The sequence below is a fragment of the Protopterus annectens genome, chromosome 16.part0, assembly GCF_019279795.1.
Source record: "Protopterus annectens isolate FY-2018-M chromosome 16.part0, PAN1.0, whole genome shotgun sequence".
Taxonomy (NCBI): domain Eukaryota; kingdom Metazoa; phylum Chordata; order Ceratodontiformes; family Protopteridae; genus Protopterus; species Protopterus annectens.
The window spans coordinates 332,897,499-332,919,768 of NC_056750.1; the positions used below are offsets into that span (position 1 = coordinate 332,897,499).

Here is a 22,270-nt window from a genome sequence, read left to right on the forward strand (position 1 = left end):
GACATTTTAAAAATTTAATCATGTAGTTGTACCTTGTTACTACTAATGGACATTGTAGAAAAGTTGTAGGTCACACAAACTCCAAACGACAAAAACAGCAGCAGTGGGTTTAGGTACAAAAGCCGACTCAGTTTATCCAAGAATTTATTCAGTAAAATAGACGGAAAGGTGTAGTCGCATAAAAATCCAAAAGGTATAAACAGTGTTGGACATTGGTTATAGACTTGTGTCTGATTTGGCTGTCAAATTCTATTGCTTACATGAATCAAGTATTAATTTTCTAGGGCTTTATCTATTCTAATCTTCATGGGTTTAGGAGTTAGATATTTGAATTCACTGTTAAGAAAATTGTATTTCTTTTTCTCAAAATAGTTATTTTAATAGTTAGAAAAGCATATCTGCTGAAGTGATACGGTTAACCTACATAAAAAAGAAAAGGAGATCAGCAGTCATTAGTGGATGACAGATGTGCCATTCATGATGATTACATTGACTGTAATTGTATTATGTAACAATAAGCATGACATTGTTAAAACAAAAATCAGTACTAAACTGAAAATGTGGGCCATACATCTCTGTTTTTCATCTGTTCAGCCATAATATTTTCCTACTTTGATCTTCCTTTCCTCCCCTTCTGCCTCTCTCATTCTCTATGCATCTTGTCTTCTTTTTAACAACATTGCAAAACATTTTAAACTATTTTCTAATAGGTAGGTACTAGGCTATCGGCCCAAGCACCTACGTAAGCCTAGCCAACAAGGTTCCCTGGATTACGTCACCCAAGAAAGTTATTTTCCTGTGCCACTGTCGAGCAGACACACATAAGTGATCCCCGGGGTGTATTTCCTATTTCCCATCCACTCATCGAGATTTTTCTTGAGTGCTAATGAAGAACTTTGCTCGACATAGATGGGTAGCTTGTTCCAGAGTATGGGAAGTCTCTGGGACAGGAATCTATCCTGCCAGCATGTCCTGTTTATTGTGGTGACAAGGTTTAGGTCCCTAGAGCGTGTAGCTCAGAGGGATTGGGATTACTTTAGGTGTGGCATGTCCAACAGCTCTGGGTTTGACATAGCTTTATATGTCAGGCAGAGATCACCTCGGAGTGGGCGATATGCTATGGAGTAAAGCTGGAGTTTTTTTGAGGCAGTCAGTATAGGGCATTTGTTTGAGGCCAGTAATCTTCTTTGTGAGGTACTTCTGTGGCCTTTCCAGCTGCTGCAGATGTCTTGAGATGCATTCCAAAAGGGGCGTTGTACTCTATAATGGGTCTAATGAGTGTCGAGTAGAGGGGAATTAATGACCTATTTTTTTCCTGGATGAGAACCCTTTTATGATGAGGTGTAGCACGCAGAAGGACTTTCTGACTACTGTGGCGATGTGACTATCAAAGGAGAGACTACTGTCCACCTGGGTCCCAAGGTCTCATCACACATTTTGTGTTAAGTAGATTGCTGCCTATGTGGTAGTTCATGGGTACAGAGTTTTTACCAAAGGGGATGACACTGCACTTTTTGTCATTGAGCTTGAGGCCATGGCTCTGACACCAGGCATCTTTCTCAGCGAGGCCCTTCTGTAGGATGTCCACATCATTTGGGGGCTTGACTATGGCTCCTAGTTTGCAGTCATCTGCGAACTTTGTTAGCCAGAGGCCTTCTGTGTGTGTTAGCCTGCACTTCAGAGACTTAGATACCAAACAGGAGAGGTCCCAGGACGGAACCCTGTGGTACTCTACTTGTCACTGCTTTGAGGTCAGATTTGGAGTCCGCAACTTTTACAGCGTGGGTTCTGTAAGTGAGTCAGTTGGCAACCCGTCTTGTGACTTAGGGATTTATACCTAGTTTAGTGAGTTTAGCTATAATTCCAGAGTGGGGGATGGTGTTGAAAGCCTTGGTGAGGTCAAGATAGGCTGTGTGAACCACTTTACCCTCATCTACGGCTTTGGTGACTGCCTCAAAGAAGTTGATCAGGTTCAGAAGGCATGATCTGCCTTTCACAAACCCAAACTGGGTGGGATCCAGAGTTTGGAGGTTACCATTGTCTTTGTTTATGAGTTCCATGATGATGCATTCCATGGCCTTGCAGACCAGGCTCGTCAGGCTAATAGGTCGATAGTTCCTGGGATCAGTGGTGGCTCCCCCTTTGTGGAGTGGGATAATTGTTGCTGTGTGCCATTCAGTGGCACAAAGCCTGATGCAAGGCTATTATTGAACATGGTGCTTAAGTGGGGAGCCAGTTCGTTCTGAAGTTTGTGTAAAACGCAGCCTGGGATGTTGTCCGGTCCCATGGATGCTGGTTTTTTGGCTTTGGAGAGTGCAGCTTTTACCTGTGTAGTTGTGCATTCTTCCTGTATAGATATGGGCCCTTTAGGGGGAGAGGGGGGTTAAAGTTAGCACTGAACCTATCTGCCAGGATGTTGGCAATATCAGTTGGTTCTGTAATTTTCATGCTGTTGTGCTGTAACTCAGAGCAGATCTGGGTGTTGCCATCGAGATTCTTGACATAGCTATAGAATGCTTTGTGGTTGTCCTTAGAATTAGTGGCGATTTTGTTTTCGTAGCTAGCTTTGGAGGATCTTATAAGGGATCTCAGCTTCTCAGTGAGGCTGACCAGGGAGCTCCTCCACTCATGAGATTTTACTCCCTTTTGCAACACTTTCTTTCTTCTGTTGTACAGTTTGTTTATGGCAGGGGACTACCAGATTGGCTTCCTTTTTTTGGAGGATAGCGTCTTGGTTCTGTTTGGGATAGCGCAATCCATGCACTCGTGTAAGTGCTTATAGAGGGCGTTTGTGTAGGATTCAGCAGTTGTAACTGTGTTGCCCATCTGCATGGGTGTCATGAAGTTCACCACTTCTTAAGAAGCATGAAGTTGGCTTTGGAGAAAATTTTTACCGTGGTTTCCTTAATGGGGGCGGGATGTGGATATCAAGGGTGATTAGCTTATGGTCGGATCAGACCAACGAGGAGTTGACTTCAGGTGTGGAACACTGGTCACTCATGTTGGGAATGACTAGGTCTAGGATATTGTTGCCCCTGGTGGGGGTGTGGATCAGTTGATCCAAGGCATTGGAGTTTATGAATTCCAGAAAGCTTTGTGCTAAGGAGATGGTACATGAGTAGTTTTCCCAGTTAATGGTGGGGTAGTTGAAGTCGCCCATTATTACGGTGTTTGGTTGAACCCTAATATTTTCCAGTACATCAAGAAAAGAGGAGTGGGAACCTGGGGCATGGTGGGGGATCTGTAGCAAGCTACAATTTGATTTGCAGTTTTGCCCAGAGTTAATTGCACTTGGATAACCTCGGATGCATTATGCTGAGCAACTAGCCTGGAGGTGTGGCTATCCTTAATGAATATGGACACACCTCCACCTTTGGTGTTTCGGTCCAGGTTACATGGCCGAAAAGTGTGGTATGAGTTATAGCCTGGTAGTGCAGGGGTGCTCTTTGGAGCCTTGAACCAGGTCTCAGACTCTGCACAGATATCGATGTTCTCCATTGTAAGGAGTGCCTTGAGAGTGAGTGCAATTTCAGATTTAGACCTCTAGCATTGAGTAGCATTACCCTCAGTTTTTGCTTGCCTGTTCTTTTACGGTGGTGAATTTATTTGAAATGTGAGTTTCAGTGCTATCCTTATGTTTACTGTATATTATAAGTATACTTAAAGTTCAGTGTTAAAACTGAACTTCCACATAGGTGAGGAGAGATAGTTACTCCGTAGCAAATAATCATCATACTCTGCATATTTTAGCATATTATTAAAATCTTGTGCTAGCTGACCCTATAACATCAGTACAGCTTAGACGTGATGCAGTTTGGTATTATTATTTCTAAACTGATGCTTCTTCAGCAGCTGCTTAGGCAGTCATAGTGTTGGCAAGATGGAGTAACTTTTAAGTGAACTTTTTATAAAGTTTTCCTTTAATTTATAGGGAATCAGCCTACCAGACAGCAGCGTGTACCATTATTATAAGGAATACAGTTGTTTTTCTTTGTTATTAGCAGGTCAAAGGAGTGCAGTTACTTGCATTTTCTTCTGCAGCTTCAGTAAATGAAATAAAATAATATCTGTTATATAGTTTGAGTTGAGGATGTACTGTATAAAGTAAACAATCTGAAGAGTAGTTGAAATTAATCTAAATGGAAATAAAAGTGCAATCTTCAGATTGCTAGTCTGTGGTATTTTGTGGCCATATTTTTTGATAGGACATGGGTGCAGCAAAAGAAGTTTGCTTGGATTCGATCAGTGTAAAAATGCATTAGACACACCCTTGATGTGGAAGGAATTTGATTTATAGCAGTTTGATATGATTTCTGCACTATGACAGACCCTTTTTCTACATAACTGCAAAAACTGGGACTGACCCAAGGTCCTTACAAAACATGAGGATAGCAATCTGTCTTTCGGCTTTTCCTGGTTAGGGGTCGCCACAGCAGAACTCCGGTCTGCTCATGATTGGCAGTGGATTTTACGGTGCCGAAGTTGCCAGCCTGATGCCCATCCTTCAACGAAGGCACGCCCATTCGCACTCTCACCTACCTGCATGTCTTTAACGTCACTTGACCGCGGGGAGGACATGCAGACTCCACACAGAAGGCACTCCAGCCAAGAATCGAACGGGAGAACCTCTTGCTGTGAGGCGACAATGCTAACCGCTGCACCACCGCAGCTTAAACATGAGGATAGCAATACTTAAGTTAAATATAGTGATGATTAATTGCATGCCTGTTCCTTTAGCAAAGATTTTGAGAGTTAATCCACCTTGTCATTTTTTTTTTAAATGGGACTCCTGAAACAGCATTGGCAGAAATGTACCTTATTGTTAGTAGAACTTGTACTCAGTGTAGTTCTGAGATGTGTCCTTCTAATGAGGTGAGTGAAGTTAGAGGTTAGCCATGGTCCTCACAGCTTTTGCATATATTGATTTTGGTCAAAGTCTAAAGCCCAGTGGTATAAAAACTTCTAAACACTATCATTAGTTGATCCTATTGAGTCTTCTAAATCCTCTCTGAGCTTTTTGTCTGCCTTGTTTGTATGGTATATTTCATTGCCAGGATTTCCATGCAATTCTTATTTGTGGCATAGAATTCCTTATTGCAAAGGTTAGGGAGCCAATTAGAATTCCCACGGGTCTTTGAGCAAATTATCTCATTAATCCACAGATTTGTGTAGGTTTTCTACGTTTAAAGAAACTTCTGCTCTCTCTGCAGTATTTTCAGGATACCCTTAGATATTATCACATTCAAATCAAAATAGTTAACACACACATTAATGCAGAGTGTCTGCAAGTAAGGAGTAATCTCATTGTTTTCTGTTTATCAGAAAGTTACCAAAGTTTGAAACTGGATGAGAATGTAAACTACTACCACAAATGCAAAACAAAGATGTTTTCAGAGTCTTTGAGTCATTGCTGCTGTGTAGATAATGAATGAAACCTTGATTCCCAGCTAATCCAGTTTCTTTTCCATCACTGGAACACTCCAGTTAGCCATTTCACCTCATCTGTCAACAGTAAACTTGTGTTTTGCTTTCTCTGTCTACATGAGTCCTCCATGGGGGGTGTTTTTACTCTTGACTGGAACCACCAGTTTGTTTTCATTGTTTTCCTGTCATCCAAATAATGTCACTGAGGTTAGAGAGAGACTGGCCCAGAATTTATAGTGGTCCCTTTGAGTTCATACAGCACCAAATCACTAGATTGGCCTTCTTGCATCAGCTGCAACCTTACAACCAGTACTTTTTCTCTGTTTACAAGCCACTTACTCTGCTAGACTGATTTTTCTGTGATATTAACTGTCAATCCAGGTTTGCTTCTGTCATTATCGATGTCATAGAAGCAGCAGTGTAAAGCTTTCTATAGGAAAGAGTTATTTATTTAAGCTAAAGTGGTTGTTAGTATGGGCAGCAAATAACACGTTCCACCCTTTTCAGTTTTTCTTCCTCAAACCCTGACTTGAAATATTTGTGCATGTTTGTGGGCTTGTAATGGTAAATGTGCATATTTTTCTAAGGAAATGCATATTGTAGCAATGTGTAACCTTCACTGGTACTGGAAATGAGTCTACAATAACCAGAGCACTGCCAGCTTGAGGGATATGTTTTCATTTGCATTCTCCCTTAAGCAGACGTGTCCAACCTGTGGCCCGCGGGCCGCATGCGGCCCTCAGAGCTCTTCCATGCAGCCTCCGACCTCTAACATCGATATATGCATGCCTTAGAACACTTTTTTTGTTTTGACCTATAACTCTGTCGGTGTGCACATGCACCAAAGCACCCTTCTAGTTTTGATTTTTTTTCACCAAAGAAAGATCTGTGTGTTCCCGCTGTTATTTTGTGCCAAAGAATCTGTGTGTGTGTGTGTGTGTTTTCTCGCTGAAAAGGGACTTGTGTATGGATTTGCCACTATTGCCATTGAAAGGGACAGCACTTACCTGTGTTAATAGGTAAGTACGGAGCGAGTGAGTACATGCATGAAAGCAGAATGTTTGTGTATGTGAAAGTAGAAGAGTGTGTGTGTGTGTGTGTGTGTGTGTGTGTGTGTGTGTGTGTGTGTGTGTGTGTATGACAGAGAGACAGAGACACATGCACAAAGAGGCTAATGACGATCAATCTACCAACTGAACACAAATAAGTTTTCCCACAAATATATCATACATTAAAAGTACACTTTCATTAAATTGTGGCTTTCATGACAGAGAGAGTGTTGTATTGAATATGAAATCATACCTTTCAACTGTATGGATTTTCGCTTCATCTTCCAATTTGTGTCTTTTGCTTAGGAAATAAAATTAGTCATCCAAGGTAATGCAGTTCCAGGGAGTAAGAATGAGACAGCAGCCTAGGGTTAATGGGTCAGTAGTGGATTGACTTTGTGGGACTGTACCATATAAAGCTGAATTGTTTTTTCTGACAAAAAAAGCATCCAGTACTGTTTTGTCACTAGTGGGTTCTAAGCAGTGGCAGATTGGACAACAATAAGTATAGCTTTGGTGGATCATCAATACTGGCAAATCAGGTGGGCACAATGTCATTTTTTAAATGTTGTGGGTTTTAGTGTGTATGTGTGTTGGGAGGGCTGCAACAGTAGGTGATTATTAAAGACAGAGACTTACGGACTGTGGAGAATGTTTCTTTATTTCAAAACTTTATACTTGGGCACTAGGCATGCCAAAAGTAGATTTTATAAGACATAGCTTCTTGTCATTTGCAGTGGATGGATATTTACATTTAATGGACAATGCTAGCAGTATGAGTGTGGTCTTGTAGGGATCTGGAGGATGCCAAGTCTACCATTGCCAATGTCTTGTAAAGTGACTTGGAAATTGATATCGGGGTGTTACTGAAAAAATACAGCAAGTGGGCTTTGAAATATAGTTTAACTAAACAAAGTGCACTTGCAATTTGCAGGCCATAATTTAATTTATTTCAGGTAGTCCAGATCCTGGCAGATTATATCCCATTAGACTTAATTAGGGAGAGCTATCATTCCTGGGAAATAAGCAGCCCTAGTTTCAGTGAAATCTCTGTGGTTGTTTGCAGGTAGGAAGTTGCAGGATGTGGATGCAATGTGTTTTATTTATTATTTTTAATGCATTTGTCTTTGTTTTCTTTGTTGCAAAAGAAGGCAGGATTGAATGAGCCATATAATGCTTAACTGACAATGATGGGATAGAAAGATTATAAGTGATGTATAATGTTTGCAGCTACAGTTGTTTCAATGGTGTCTATGATGCATAACTATTTTTGGGCCTGTGTCCCACTTTTATTTTTCTCTTTCTCCAGATTTCTTGCTCTACGTTTGAGAGGTATGGTTCAATACTAAATCAGAAGGTTGTATTTACCTTGGAAGACTTTTCAGCATAATTACGAAAAATAGAGCCTTTTTAATATCTATGCTTATTTCCAATATAAACTCCAATGCAACCTTGCAAATAAACCTTATTAAGCTACTTTAATTCTTTTGGAATTGACTATGCTTCATTGGTTCGAACGTAAGCATAGAGAGCTAATGTGACAGCTCAGTAAACTGCACGTCTGTGAATAACGTCTGCACAAATTAAAATGTCTGAATGTCAAATGGCTTTAGATTGGAGGGAAGTTATATGTTTACTCCAGTATATAGTATGATCTTAGAGAGTTTATGGATTTCTTATTGATTTACTTTTTGCTGAGCAGTTGTTTGCTAATTTATTGATGGTCCTTTTGGTGGTGGGAAATTGAATGGATGAGTCCATCTCTAGTATGATTTTTTTTCAGATATTTTTACTTCCAGACAATTTCATTCAGTGAGTGTGTGTCATGTGATTACTGAGGTTGCCTATTTTAGAACTAGGGGCTCCTTTTATGAGAGAGAGAGAGAGAGTGTGTGTGAGAAAGAGAGACATTTAATATGTATACTGAATATATTTTTGCAAATGGAATTCTTAGTTAAATAGGCCCCTCTTCTTGGGCAAGTAGACTTGAGTAACCAATATTAGATCTTGGCCATCCAGCTAGGAAAGTTTAGTATGTGGATTTTCCATCCATTTTGATGAAGGCTATGCTACTTACTCAAGGAGTACATTTTATGACCATCTATCCATTTGTCATGTTGCTGAACTACATTGTTTGATAATGAGAGGAGCTTTTTACAGAATTTGAAGGTATCAAGAACCTGTCCATACAGAGTGGCATGTTTATGTTGCAGTGAAGGCTGTTGTCTTTGTAGTGAGCGTTTTAAGTATAACCAGTATTTCTGAGGTGGAGGAAGTCTCTTAAGGCCGGATCTTTCTTAGCCTGGAAAGCAAGCCAGTGATGACATTTATAGGGACCAGTGAGAGACAGAGGAAAGCAAGAAGCTTTTTACTCTGTTTGGATAACCTAGTGAACTTAGTCCTTTGACCTTTCTTGTCAGAAATGGTTGTAGTCTTTCTTTTGGCAGAGTGTTTTGCTGAGGCACATGCCAGAAGGGGCTTTGCACTCAGTAATGGCTCTTATAAAGGAAGAATACAGGAATGTTATGACCTCCTGGTCCCTGGATGAGATACCCTAACTAATGAGGTGGGCCATTTAAAAAGCTTTTCGTACAATGGAGAAAATATGGTGGTCAAAAGTCAGGTTTCTATTAACCTGGGTGCCCAAGCACCTCACGACTGATTGCGTGCTTACAACATTGTTATTAATATGATAATTTGTGGGGACATCACTCTTCTCAAAGGGGATGATTGTGCATTTTTTGGCATTTAGCTTGAGGCCATGTTTTTGGCACCAGTCATTTGTTTGGGTGAGACCCTCTTGTAGCTTATTTTGAATAGTTTTATTAAGTCAGTAATGTGAATTTTTTACTTTATTGCAAATTTGTTGGCTTATTTTTGTGGATTATAGTATTGTAGGACTGCTAATGTTGACATTTTACTTAGATGGACTGCTGGAGTGGTTTTTCCAGTATGAAATGCTAGTGCTATAGTGAATATCTGTTTATTTGTTAAAAAAAAAAAAAAAAATATATATATATATATATATATATATATATATATATATATATATATATATATATATCTTAACTAAGATGTTAGAGTTAACTGTTAGATATGAGAATTAGAATTTTAAGGCAAATATTAGACATTTATTACATTTATTCATTGTTTGAATGCACCTACAGTATAGCCAGGAGGTTGACTTTGGTCGCCCGCAGCAGTGAAAGAGTTAACTATATGATATATTTTTTATGCGGCCCCAAGACAATTTCTGTTCACTCAGTGCGGCCCCAGCAAGCCAAAAGGTTGGACACCCCTACTTAAGAGGATTATTGCACAGTGGATTCTCAATTTTATGTTATAAGAGCTTGTTTTGCCTTAATTTGAACCTGCTGGTTTTGACTTAGTGTTACTAATTTTTCATCTTTCCACAGGACAGTCCCTATGTGGACATTTGTGTCTTGCAAAAAAAAAAAATGAAAAACGGCTCAAGTCCTTGAATTTTAGGCAAAAAATATTTCCCAAGTTTTCTTTAGTAGTTGAGTAAAACAGTTTAGTATCTGAAACACCTGAATATGCATTTTTAAATCATGTTAAAACTTGATACCAGATTTTCATTCTTGTATACTATGCAACATACTGTACAATCCTCATGCACAATGTTCTTGCTGTTGTTTTATAGTTATGTTTATATGATAATAAACTTGCATCATTTCAGACAATCAGTACTTACATTTAACTTTTATTAATTTACCACTGCTAAGTGTGTATGTTCAAATATCACAATCAACTTCTCTGTATAGTCGATCTCAAGATTGATGTAACATTTACAACATAAGCTGCTGTTAAAAAGGGATAACCAGTAGGGCATACGCAGTATTGCATGGTAACTATAATCAGTCAGAAGAGGTTAGAAAAGATTGGTCAGAGAGAGTGGAAAAGCAATTTACAGTTGCCAGATTTCCAGCCCCCCAGGTAGGGACAAAAAAAAAAGAAGGTCTCTCCACGGCAAGTGAAGACCAAAAAAAAAAAGGTGTTCCACATTAAAGACCAGTAGCTCAGTAGCTCTGCACTAAACACAGAGCTTCTCGTGTTTAATGAATTGCAGTTCCGCATTCAACACAAGTAGCTCCGTGTTTAGCGATTTTTTGATTGGCCCGTATACTGGCATATGGGCCAATCAAAAATCGCTAAACACAGAGCTTCTCGTGTTTAATGCGGAACACAAGAAGCTCCGTGTTTAGCAATTTTTGATTGGCCCGTATGCCAGGTATACGGGACGATCAAAAAAAAACAAAGCGGAGGCTGGCTGGGATTTAAACCGGCAGGGCGGGACTCTGGATCAGGCTGCTGATCTCGGGACAGTCCCGCCCAAATAGGGACGTCTGGCAACCCTGCTCCCAAGTATGCAACAAAGTCTAGAAGGTTTAGTATTTTTGCTTGAAAGTGTTTGCATTGGTATTTTTATAACTAAGCAGACTTTCCTCGGGTAGATAACAAACGTTGGAGATGTGATAGGAAAAAAGATGCGACTAAGAACATATGTTTTGTGAGCGTAATGAGTTGGCAAATTTAAAAAATTCCTAATGAGTACTTTGTCAGACATATTGGGTAAGGAATTTTTTTTTTTTTTTTTTTTAAGCTGGGACACTAGATTTGAATTGTGTAGAGACATTAAGGCCTTATCAAAGCCTAAACTAACTGTATTCTAAGTGTTGAACATTATAAATGAGATAAAAGACTTGGAAATGGAATTTTTTGAAAAGGGAAGGAGCAAATCACATAGCAGTAAATAGAATTTGTGGGAACAATGCATGGACTGTAATGTTCAAGAGGAGGAGTGAGTTTTAAGGGAGGGCAGGAATTGAGCAATTTGTGTAATGTTGGACTAAATGACAAATGTTTTTTTATGAAATCTGCAATGTATAATATATGTAAAAAAAAAAGCCATGTGTTGTTCCTTTTCTATTAATGTATGTGTGCTGTTGTCTTAATGACAGTTTAGTAAAGATGCTAAAAATGATTTGGTGTAACATTGCTCTTTAAACAAAAGCAGTTAAACACACAATTGACTATTTACAACTTAATGTGAGATCAGGATTTAATTAGTGACAATATTGTTTTATTTTCATTATACTGCAAATCTTTTACACTTTGTACTGCAGTCTGCTTCATTAAGTAGCTCTTCCTGTAGGTACTTCGTTCCATGCCAGTGTCTGCAAATTCATTTTCCATTACAGTATCCCATACAATCCATTTTTAATATGGTGTTGTTTCTGATCTCTGTTCTCAGTTTTATATTTTAATCACAGTAAGCATCTTTTCCACCCCTTATTGATTTGTCTTTGATTTTTCATTTTTAGTTGTAGCTTTCTTAACCATCAGCACTAAAGACAGCAGCACTTTTACCTCTTTAGTACACGTTATTTTAGAGCAGCTCAGCTTCTCTACACTGAGGTTAAATTGTCTTCCAACTCACACTTAGCATATCGTTCAAATAATTTTTGTACTGAAGCAGCTCCATTCATTTACAAAATATTTGCTTCTCAGAACCTGTTTCTGAATCCTCACATCTCCTGTTTTTTTCATGTTGCCTGCAGGAGCATGTTTTTAAGCCTCTGAGGCTATAGATATTTGTGCAAACATTTTCATGCAAAATTCTACATTTTCTCAGTCTGGTTGCATATCTAGGACTAAGCCACATTTCCCCCTTACTGTTCCATCCATAATGTCTGTACTTAATTCACACCATGATATCTTACCTTTGTATTGTACTGTTTTTTACATCTAATTTTGCCTTACAGTCCTCTCCTTATTTCTCCTCCCTGCTCTGCCATTTCTGTTCTGGCTTCACATAAAATCTTGAAGCATGAAACGGCACAACTCAAAACTTTCAAGAATGATTAGCATTTTCCACTGGTTGAAGATGTGGTTTGTTCTGTAAAATCTCAAATTTCCATGAAAAATGCCCTACTTTTCACATCTGAAAATGTGACAATCATATGCTAATGTGTAATAATTACCAGCGTTCCTGGTTGGGTAGATCTGATAAACATCTCATAAGTTCATGTACTTTCTGCTTCAGAACCTTTCATAAAGAAAATGCAGCTACAACTGCTCAGTTAATCTTCTTAAAGTAGCCTCCGTGTCTGAATTCAGTCGATTTAATTGATTTCCCCTGAATTAGACTTCTTACCCAAGACTCAAGTGAAATGTGTACCATTGTGTTGCGTGTATGCCGTTTCATTTATGTACAGACAGGAATAAAGGAGTTAATGAAGATGGGTGGTATTTTCTCTGCTAAAGGAATGTGGGCACAAGGTTTCAGTGCAAGATCATAGTGCCTGGAATAAGAAATATTTTACTTATTATCATGACTATGTGGGGAGATGAAGGCTTTTTGCACCAGAATGTGATTACTTTTCCTACTTTCACAGGTAATGTAACATTAGAATATACCTACATTGCTGTTACGTGGGCTTTGGAGAATACCTTCAGAAAGCATTAAAAGTGAGCATAATTGTGAACTAAGCTTTCTTTGGTAAACTTAAACGTAAGGCAATTTGGCCTGAATGGATTTTTTTATGTTCTTTTATTTTTTTTGCCACCGCTGTGCTGCTTGGTTCTCCTGTTTCCTGGGTTCGTATTACTGGTTTGTCCATTTTTTTAAGGATGTGGTAGAAGGACAGTATCAAATTAAGTCAGAAGAGTTATATGATGCGCTGTTCTTGTACTGAATCTTCAAGAGTGACTACAAGACAGTTTAAAAGCGTTCACCCCCTTTACCCCATGGTGTCTGAAATCTTGCCATATCTTTTTACTGGCTATGTTTACATGATATGACTTCTGTGTAAGATCCATTACAGACTTTTGCAGTTTTATTTTGTTGTATTTTTGTCCGCAAGCCATTTTTATGTGGGTGGAGGGCTAAAGGTCTGCTTCAAAAGAACTGTGGAAAAGAGCTAGAAGGTGCACAGTGGAGCTATTTTAAACGGATGTGAGTGATTTCAGAAAAGTGGGTACAGGTAAAGGACTACTGAAGAAAACTCAGTTGCCAGTGTTGGAATCCTTTTGTTGGGATGCTCTGTTTTAAGGATGTGCTGCAACAGTTGTAGTTCAAAATCTACTGTCAATGGCGAGTACCTTGTATAATGCTTGTTTTTTCTGTTTTTTTTTTTCCTTTAGAATATATAAATGTTCTTGTGCCACATATGAAAGTGCTTCTCTCAGAATGTTTCGCTTAGGAAGGACTGATACAATTCGTTCTGCATCAGTCAGCTCTCTGGCATTTGTACAGGCAGTGGATGATACGACAAAAGCTGTAAGTTTTTTGTTAATTATAAGGAGAGATGTGCAGATCACAGCACATAGTAAAATTCTTACATGAATTGTCTTCAGACCTTTAATGTTCGTGCTATTCTGCTTTCTCAGAATGACTCCCTCCCCCCATGCCTACTCTTTGCTTTAACATATGCTACCACATGGCTGAGTGCTAGGATTAGACCTTGGGTCTTTTGGGTTTCCCACATACTGCTGATGTCTCCTAGTGCAATATTCTCCTTATTATGAGAGCACCCATAAAGCAGTTTACTTGCTGGTAACACTGTGTATATCTTGTAGTTTCTTGGCATTAGATATGATGCACATTTTTGTATGATTTTCTTCCAGCTCAGTGTCCCAGTCATCTGGACACTGCATGTAGACAGCAGTATATTCACAATGTACTCCTTAGAGGCTTACTGCCCAACAGTATGCCTGTAATTTTAGAAGGTAGCTACATGCATGTACTCACCCTTTTTGCATTGTTTGCAGACTATGTGTAGTGATTTTCCTCTAGCTCTGTGTCCCAATCATCTGGATACTGCATGTAAACATCAGTATATATTCACAATGTGCTGCTTGGAGTCTTACTTGCCTGACAGTATGCCCTGTAATTTCAAAAGGTAGCTGCATGTATGTACTCGCCCCTTCTATAATATTTGGAGACTGTATGTGTAGTGAACAATGTCTACACTGTGCTTTGTATTCTGGGAAGGCACCACTGTAGCTGTGTATTGAACCTCTTTCTTGAAGACTGCAGTGCGTCTGTATAGCTGTACAATACTCTGCACGTTAGGAATTTGTTCCTTACCATGTACCAACACTAAATGCTTCCTTTACCTGGTTTATAGGTATTACTGTGCACTGTAACTATGCCTATGGCTGTATAAATGCATTACTAGTATGTGTTTTCAATGTCTGTAGCTGCACACTTTCACCACTTTTTACTTGCATATGAAGTTTTTGTACCTGTAGCAAATCATGAAGTTTACCTCAAGTACATTTTCTTGTGAATGAACCTGTATCTGCATATGAATATTGCATCAGTGGAACATTTTTCTAGATATGCACAGTTTTAAATGTGTATTTCAGAAGCAGACTATTGTTTACACCTGCGCTCTTCTGTATGTCATACAGAACATCACCTTAGCTGTTAATGTGCTTTACTGTACATGTTCTGATAAGCTCAGACCTAGCTGCCTTAATATCCCCACTGGCACAAGCATGTGTACTTACTGTTTTAGATACACCACCTGCCAACTTCTGTAATGAGGCAGAGCTGCAGCAGTTAGGTTCATGAACCCCCAGTCTGAGACAGGGGAGCAGGTATTGAAACACTTTATCATATTCATCTAGCTCATGTTGGGACACTTCCTGAAGCTCAGTCACTGGTAGTACATTCAAGGCCAAAAGCGATGCACAGATTGTGCCTTGTATCCTCTTGTATTTGTTTAAGCTAAAAATGTTCATCCTTACTGGGTATATGTTGCACAAAGAAGTTCCTCAGTGCCAAAAGAACAGATATAAGCTTTGAACAAATAGTAAAACATTTACATTATTTAGGAAATACACGCATTTAGCATCCCCAAACATTATTTAAGAAATATACACATTTAGCATCCCTAAAATAATCATCAGTGAGTGTGCCTGGTTAGTAAATGTAAGTACAAATATAGGAGCCCAACAATATTACATGCCTATGCTATCTCCGTGTGCTATGATAGTAAGGACTTTGACTCTCTGCATTACTTGTCTGCTGTTTATTTCTGACGTCTATACACCACAGTGAATTTTTGCTTCATCTTTCAGCAGCTACATACTCAGCCATATTATGCTATAAGGATGCTACAATTATGCTTACACTCTTACTGTTTTTTTTTATTGTAGAATACAGAGAAAGTAGAGCTGTTGAGGAATGCTGTCAAAGCTCACAGAGCTTATACAGATATGGTAAGTCTTTTCTATTAATACTGTCCATGCTCACAGAGTTTACACAGAATATGGTAAGCCTGCTCTTCATGACATGGTAGTACAGACATTCATCAAAGGTATGTCTGACAGTGGGTTATGCACCCAGTTATAGATAGTATGATTGAATTACAGTTGTCAGGCACTTGTTTCAGGCAACATGCTTCAATGAACTGACCATTTCTTATGACTTCCACAATTGAAAACTGTGTGGGTTTTTTTCTGATGTGTGACAGTCTCAGGACATAGCTCTTCTCCTGACGCTCTGTATAGCATGTACAAATATCTCCTTGTAGGCAGCAGTGACAGCAAAAGTTATTTTCTGTACCATTTTTTTCAGTTGACGTCCTGTTTTGGTTGCTTTGGCTGAGTCAAAGCAAGACTGTATAAGTATTACACTGACCATCTGGCCTGACCATGTGTGTGGTAGAAGGATAAAGCCTTGACTGCAACTAAGATGCACCAACTTCATTTAGAGGCTCAGGTATGGGAAGTACAAGCCCCTGGGGGAGGATAAGAGAAACTGATACCAACTTCCCCATGTTTGGGGAAGAGAGTGGTGGTTCCAGTCATCCAATTGCTGTGGCTTGCAAGGCACTAAAATGTCTCAGACTGGAAATGTGGGCCTCCTGATGATAAGCTTGTGATGCAAACCATTGCCTACACAGGGAGGATGTTGTCAACCCTCACTGTCACACAGCTTCTCATTTCATAAAACCAAGGGTGAGGTTTGAGATTAGAAGCAAAAAAAAAAAAAACTCTGGCTGCTGAAATGATACAGTAAACTCTCTCAGTTAACCAGCACCCATGGTTTTGGTAGATGCTGGATGACTGCAGTTTCTGGTTGCTTGAGACTTACTATTAAAAATAGGCCTGACTAATACTGTACCCTATGCTGTTTGTTTGGTTTGACTTGTTCTGAGGTTGTGGAGAAAGGGAATTTAAAACATAAGATGTTTCTGTGGGGGGAAAAACAAAAAGTGCAACACATGAAAATTGTACTAATTTCTTGAATATTTTTTTCTGGTTACTTGTATTTCATTGTGTTACTTAAAAACTCTGGCAGAAGCAGCAATGTTGGGTACGTGGATTATGTATTTTTTTAAATATGCTGTTGTATAACAGAAAGATTAATTCCTTGTAGCAGACATTTCTTCCAGAAGTCAGTTTGAGTAAACAACTCTCTATCTTGCCTGCAAATCATTCCGTCAAACACCAGTACAGTATATATTCAAATCCAGCCTTATTTTAAATGCCTTTTACAAAATCACCATAAAGAAAATAAGAATTGGCATACATCCTACAAATATTTTGAAGACCCTACATCACATAAAAACAGCAGCACACTTTGGAAGGGTAATTTAATATATTACATCACCCTATTCCCTCATAGGCAAGTCCAAAAAGATTTATTTTTATTGTCCTATAAAAAACAGCCAAAGAGAGGGCACTCCTGCAGCCACTGAGATAGTAGGTTCCACAGGTAAGAAGCCTAGAAACCAAAAGTGCGGACAGTTGAATTTTCAAACGGTGCCTGCAGAACCACCTGCAGCCCCTGAGTAGCTGACCATAGAACCCTAGTTGGGGGTGTATGGTGCCACTAATCCTTTCAAGTAGGAGGGACCTAAGTTGCGTACAGAAAGAAATACCAAAACCTGGTCCGAGGACATCGACTAGATTTAACTAATCCTGATGGAGAAGGATCCAGTCTGCAGGTTGCTAGTGACAGTTCTAAGACCACAGATTGAACTCCATCCAGGATATAACAGGAGAACAAACTGGAAATAGAGCAACACACCTGGCGTCTAGAAGCAGCAGCGCAGACCTGATAACAATAACCTAATTGGAGAAGATGCAAGCAGTAGACTTGCACTCATGAATAGAAGTAGTTCTTCATCTGGTCAACCAAGATTGGATTGCACAACACCTCAAGCATATGAAAATGTGTGGGCAGAAAATTTGATGCATACATGTTGTTAGAGTGTGGACATGTATTTGTAGAAGTGAAGCAATATACATATTTGTTTTCAGGAATTTGTGTGTTTGAAAATATGTACATACAACTTGCAGTTAGAAAAAAATTTAACTGCAACACTAGGAATGTGCTTTCTACGTGCAAGGATATTTATCAGAAAATTACAGGAACCAGATCTAGAAATTTGATTTATTCCTCACTATGGCTGAAATAGCCAAGAAACCTGGATAGGTATAGTGCGCCACATTTTTGCATGTCACTGGAAAAAAACCCTAAAGATATTTAATACTTTAACTCTTTTCTTGAAGAGGACAAAGTATAGCAGCAGTTAAACTTTGCCATCTGTTTGCAGTGTGCTCTTTATAAGAGCAAAGTTACTCGTGATACTGAGCTGAAAAAATGAGCAAAGACTATGAATTTGTGAGTTGCTTAATTCATTAGTAACAGGCAAAATAAATTATGGTTAAGTTATGCTTTAAAAATGATGAAACCAGAGGTAGACTAACTGAGGAATATCTGACCTTATCAAATGCTGTGTTCTGTGAATGTACTTTGAGTAAGTGAGACTACTAGTATATAGAATAGGAATAACTAGCTGATGAAGTAGATGATAGGATGGGTCTGAAATAAATGAAAAGGCAAAATGAGAAATAAAGTGAAAATATGTTGCAATAGTGAAGAGGAGCATTGAAAAACAACGTGCAACTTGACACTAAAGCCTCTCATACTAGGTGTTGCTGTTTGCAAAAGAGGAAACCTGTCAGTTATGTAGATGTTATGGTAGAAGAAACTATTTTGCCAAAAATAATTTACATCCTTTTACATAAAAATATTTTCGTATTTCTGTTTAACAACGTGGGCATTTTTAAAATTACTTTTTTTCTTTACACTTGCTTGAAAACTGATCAGATTCTACAGAACTGGTTAAATGCAGCACAGTCCCTGCTGCCATGCTTACAGCAACACACATTACATATGCCTTGAGTTTTGCCCACACAATTTTCTGTGCATATCCCCACTCCCATAGAGCTGGGAGGTAAAACCCCAACTGTGACCCAGACACTAACATTGGAAGAGAGATGAACTGAGGAAAATGGAGATGAGTACTTGCTGCTAGTTCACCTATCTTTGGTCATGGAGGCAGTTTTGATCTCTTGTTTGAGTGACACATAAAAAGGGCATTTGCCATTGCTTCTGTGGAGTACATGCTTAGAGACCACACTGCCAGGGTGTCTGGCACTAATTGGGAAAATGTGTGTGGACACACACACACACGCTTCATACAAGTGACAATAGTTAGAATTCTAGAGGGTTACTGTGGGCAGATAAGATTGTTTACCTACAGGCTCTCACCTTTCCAGGGAGCACATGGGCTGGCAAGGTTCTCCAGACAAGGGACAAATGGGAGGGTGAGGCTTTTGTCAGGGTTAGTAAGTGCCTTGGCTCTTGTTTCTAGAGAGAAACAAATGGGGTATTTTGTTGAAGGAAGGGGAACTGTTGGAACAGCGGACAGGAAGACATGTATACATATTTTCTGTGTACCCCCTACTGTTGGAACAGCGGACAGGAAGACATGTATACATATTTTCTGTGCATCTCCTCTCTCTCTTTTTCCATCCCTGTCATGATACATTCTCATATGGCTGTCTTTTTTTTTTTCTGTCCTCATATCCATTACCATTAAAATGCAATCTTATGCTGCTTCTCCTGTTTGATTTTTTTATCTAATTCACATTTTATCTTCCACACATTAACTCTTTCACATGTTCTTTATATACAAACTCTTTCCGGGCTCAGAGTATCTTTTTGGACTTATTTAGTTACTCCACTTGTAATTGTAGTGAGGAATAAATCAATTTTCTATGTCAAAAATTTCCAGATATGATATCTTTTTCATCTATTCCTCAACCGATGGATGTCTGATCTGACCTCTGATCTGGCTTTGACCCCTTCAGTAGACTTTGGCTCCATAGCTCGAGGTATTCTCTTCCACTTCACCACAGTCCTGTCCTTAGCCTGGTTCACCTCAGATCTCATTTTCTGCTTCAGTGTTTGGACGTGGTCACCTTTAGCTCCAAGTGGCTGTAGGACAGATAAGTCAGTTTTTTCCTTTTTCCATTCAGTGGGTAACTTTTTCTTTTAGTTCCTTACTTCCTCCCCTTGTGCTGTAGATAAAAAAAGAGGGTGAGAGAGATGATAAAGTTTTTGATCTAGGTCTCGTCTGGCTTCGGGCCACTGTTCTCGCTTCTGTTACTGCAGTGTTGTGGCTAACCTTACTTCTATCGCTACCTGGTTCTTAGGTACATCTATTTTGTTACCATTGTTGGTATTTCTACCTTTAACACCATTGGTAGTCCTTTCTCATCTTCCTTGTGTATCATTATTGTAGTTGATACTGTTGCTCTGTTAGTTGGTTCAAGATGTCTGACAAACCAACTGGTTTTAAAAAATGTTCATTTTGTGGACACAAGATTCCCAGTTTGGATGCCCACTCAGTGTGTGTGTATTGCCTTGGAGCAGGGAAGCTTAACACCAAATGTGAGATTTGTGCTGGGTTTAATCACCAAGCACAGAAACAAGCTAATGTTTGAAAGGCCTGCTTCCATCATCATCATCATTTTCTGGATGTCCCCCTCCACCAAAAATTCGTCAGAGACAGCTACGTGGGATTATGCTGGTAAGGTATAGAATTCAAGGACGCAATTCCCTGATTGCTGTCCTCCTACTTCAGGCTTGGCTCCACCCAAAACAAATTGCAAAATCCTTGGATCCGACTGCTTCCTTAGATCTGACTCAATCTAAATTGAAATTTCCTCTCCATAGGTCACCTGGATTCATTCCAGAGTCTATCCACTCGAGACTCCATTCGCCGTTCTTACAGGAGACACTTCGGGCTTCCAGACCACCCTGAACCTCTTTATCCATCAGGTCAACTAGGAACTTGACAGAAGCAGATGTGGACAGGATGATATGAAAATCTCTCAGAAGCCAGATTCAGTCGAGTCATTCAGTCTCCATGTCCAATAGGTTCCATGAGCCTGCCACCAGTCCAATCCCATTTTTTGACTCCTACTTCAATCCATCTCCTGGATTGAGTCTTTTGACTCGAATTCCAAGTTTGTGTGTCAGATACTAAGGCCTGTCCTTAGTCAAGAGAGATCTGAGCCATACCATCGGCATGGATTTAAGTGATTAGGTTAGACTCAATTGCTTTCTAAGCCATCCCATCCCCTCGGAGCCTCAGCACTAGACAGCCTAGACACTAGACAGTCAAGGCAGGATCTTGGGGATGCTCTGTGCTGTCCTGGGCAGGTGAATTCTGCCCCTACCAGGTCGGTTCTTGGTTCCCCCATGACCACCTCTGCCTGTGAGGTAATGGAGAAAGCGTTTTCCACCTCAGTAGACAAAGCATCCTTGCCCCCCCCCCCCCCCGAGTCACCCCCTCCACAGCTGTCTTCTTTGGATACTGATTTTTTTCATCCTTTTCCATCAGGACACCCAGCCCAGTTAAGCCTAGAGACTGTCGTTATCTGGGACTCTGTTCACGCTTCTAAGTCCTCCACAGAGCATTCGACTGGAGAGGCCTCTCAGAAGCATACATGCAAAAGGAGGCAATTAAATTCCCCGCAGGAGTCTTTGACAGAAGACATCGACTTTGAAGGGAAGTGGTCTCTCACATCACCCTTTAATGATGTCTCTTTCGGTAAAATCCAACATTTGAGTCAGAAAAGTGTGTGGTCTTCGATGACCCCCCCCCCCAGGATGAGTCAGTGTTTCTTGAGGCTTTCAGAGCCAGCTCAGCTACATCCTGGATAGTACCCCCTGGGTGAATGAAATGGTGGACTACATTTTCTGCCAGGCTTGGAAGGATCCAGATCTCACTGAACCTACCACAAGAGACCAGACAAGTATGTACCCCAAAGGATCGGGCCCATTGGAGCATGGGTTCCTCAAACCTCTGCTGGCCTGTCGCTGAACTACTTGACGCACGTTACGAGATTTCAGAGGGACTTGATCAAGGAGTTTTCCAGTGCCTTCTTGGTGTCCATGTCTGTGGCAGACGAGAAGACTGTTTCTTCTCAATTGGCCACCCTTCAGCCCCTATCAGACGCCTTCATGAAGAGGGAGCTTCAAGAGTCGCAGGATCAGGAATTGCCATAAGAAGGCACACCTGTATGTGTCTTTGATTTTGCGGAGCCCTTCAAGACATCATTCATCAATGCTCCCTTTGAATCCACCTTGTTTGGTTCTAAGATGAAGAAAACTCTCACTGGGATTAAATAGGATGGGAAGACTTTATCTGCCATAGAGAGAGTTTTTCTACCCCTTCAATGGACTTTCATGGAACCAGAAAGGAGGTACAAATATGTGGTTTTTGCAAGTTGCAAGGGTCTTCTCCGGACTTCTACAGAGATGGATCTCCCTGCAGCAGAGGGGGGCAGATTCTAATGGCAGATGTCATCCATGGGGTAGAGAAGGCCTGCAACACTAGAGCTTCTGAAATTCATTCTCTGAGTAGCCCTTTCAGCTCTCCAGAAAAGTTGCCTGACTG

General features: G+C 39.9%; 1 protein-coding gene across 6 annotated transcripts in view; it reads left to right on the forward strand.

Annotated features, from left to right (window-relative positions):
- The window catches only part of CRAT (carnitine O-acetyltransferase), a 475,040-nt gene that overhangs the window by 417,802 nt on the left and 34,968 nt on the right, over window positions 1–22,270 (forward strand). For all 6 annotated transcript variants that reach the window (XM_044058286.1, XM_044058287.1, XM_044058289.1 and 3 more), the window contains 2 exons: window positions 13,641–13,776; window positions 15,663–15,725. In XM_044058286.1, the coding sequence (XP_043914221.1) occupies window positions 13,641–13,776; window positions 15,663–15,725 (199 nt within the window). The remainder of the gene's footprint in view (window positions 1–13,640; window positions 13,777–15,662; window positions 15,726–22,270) is intronic.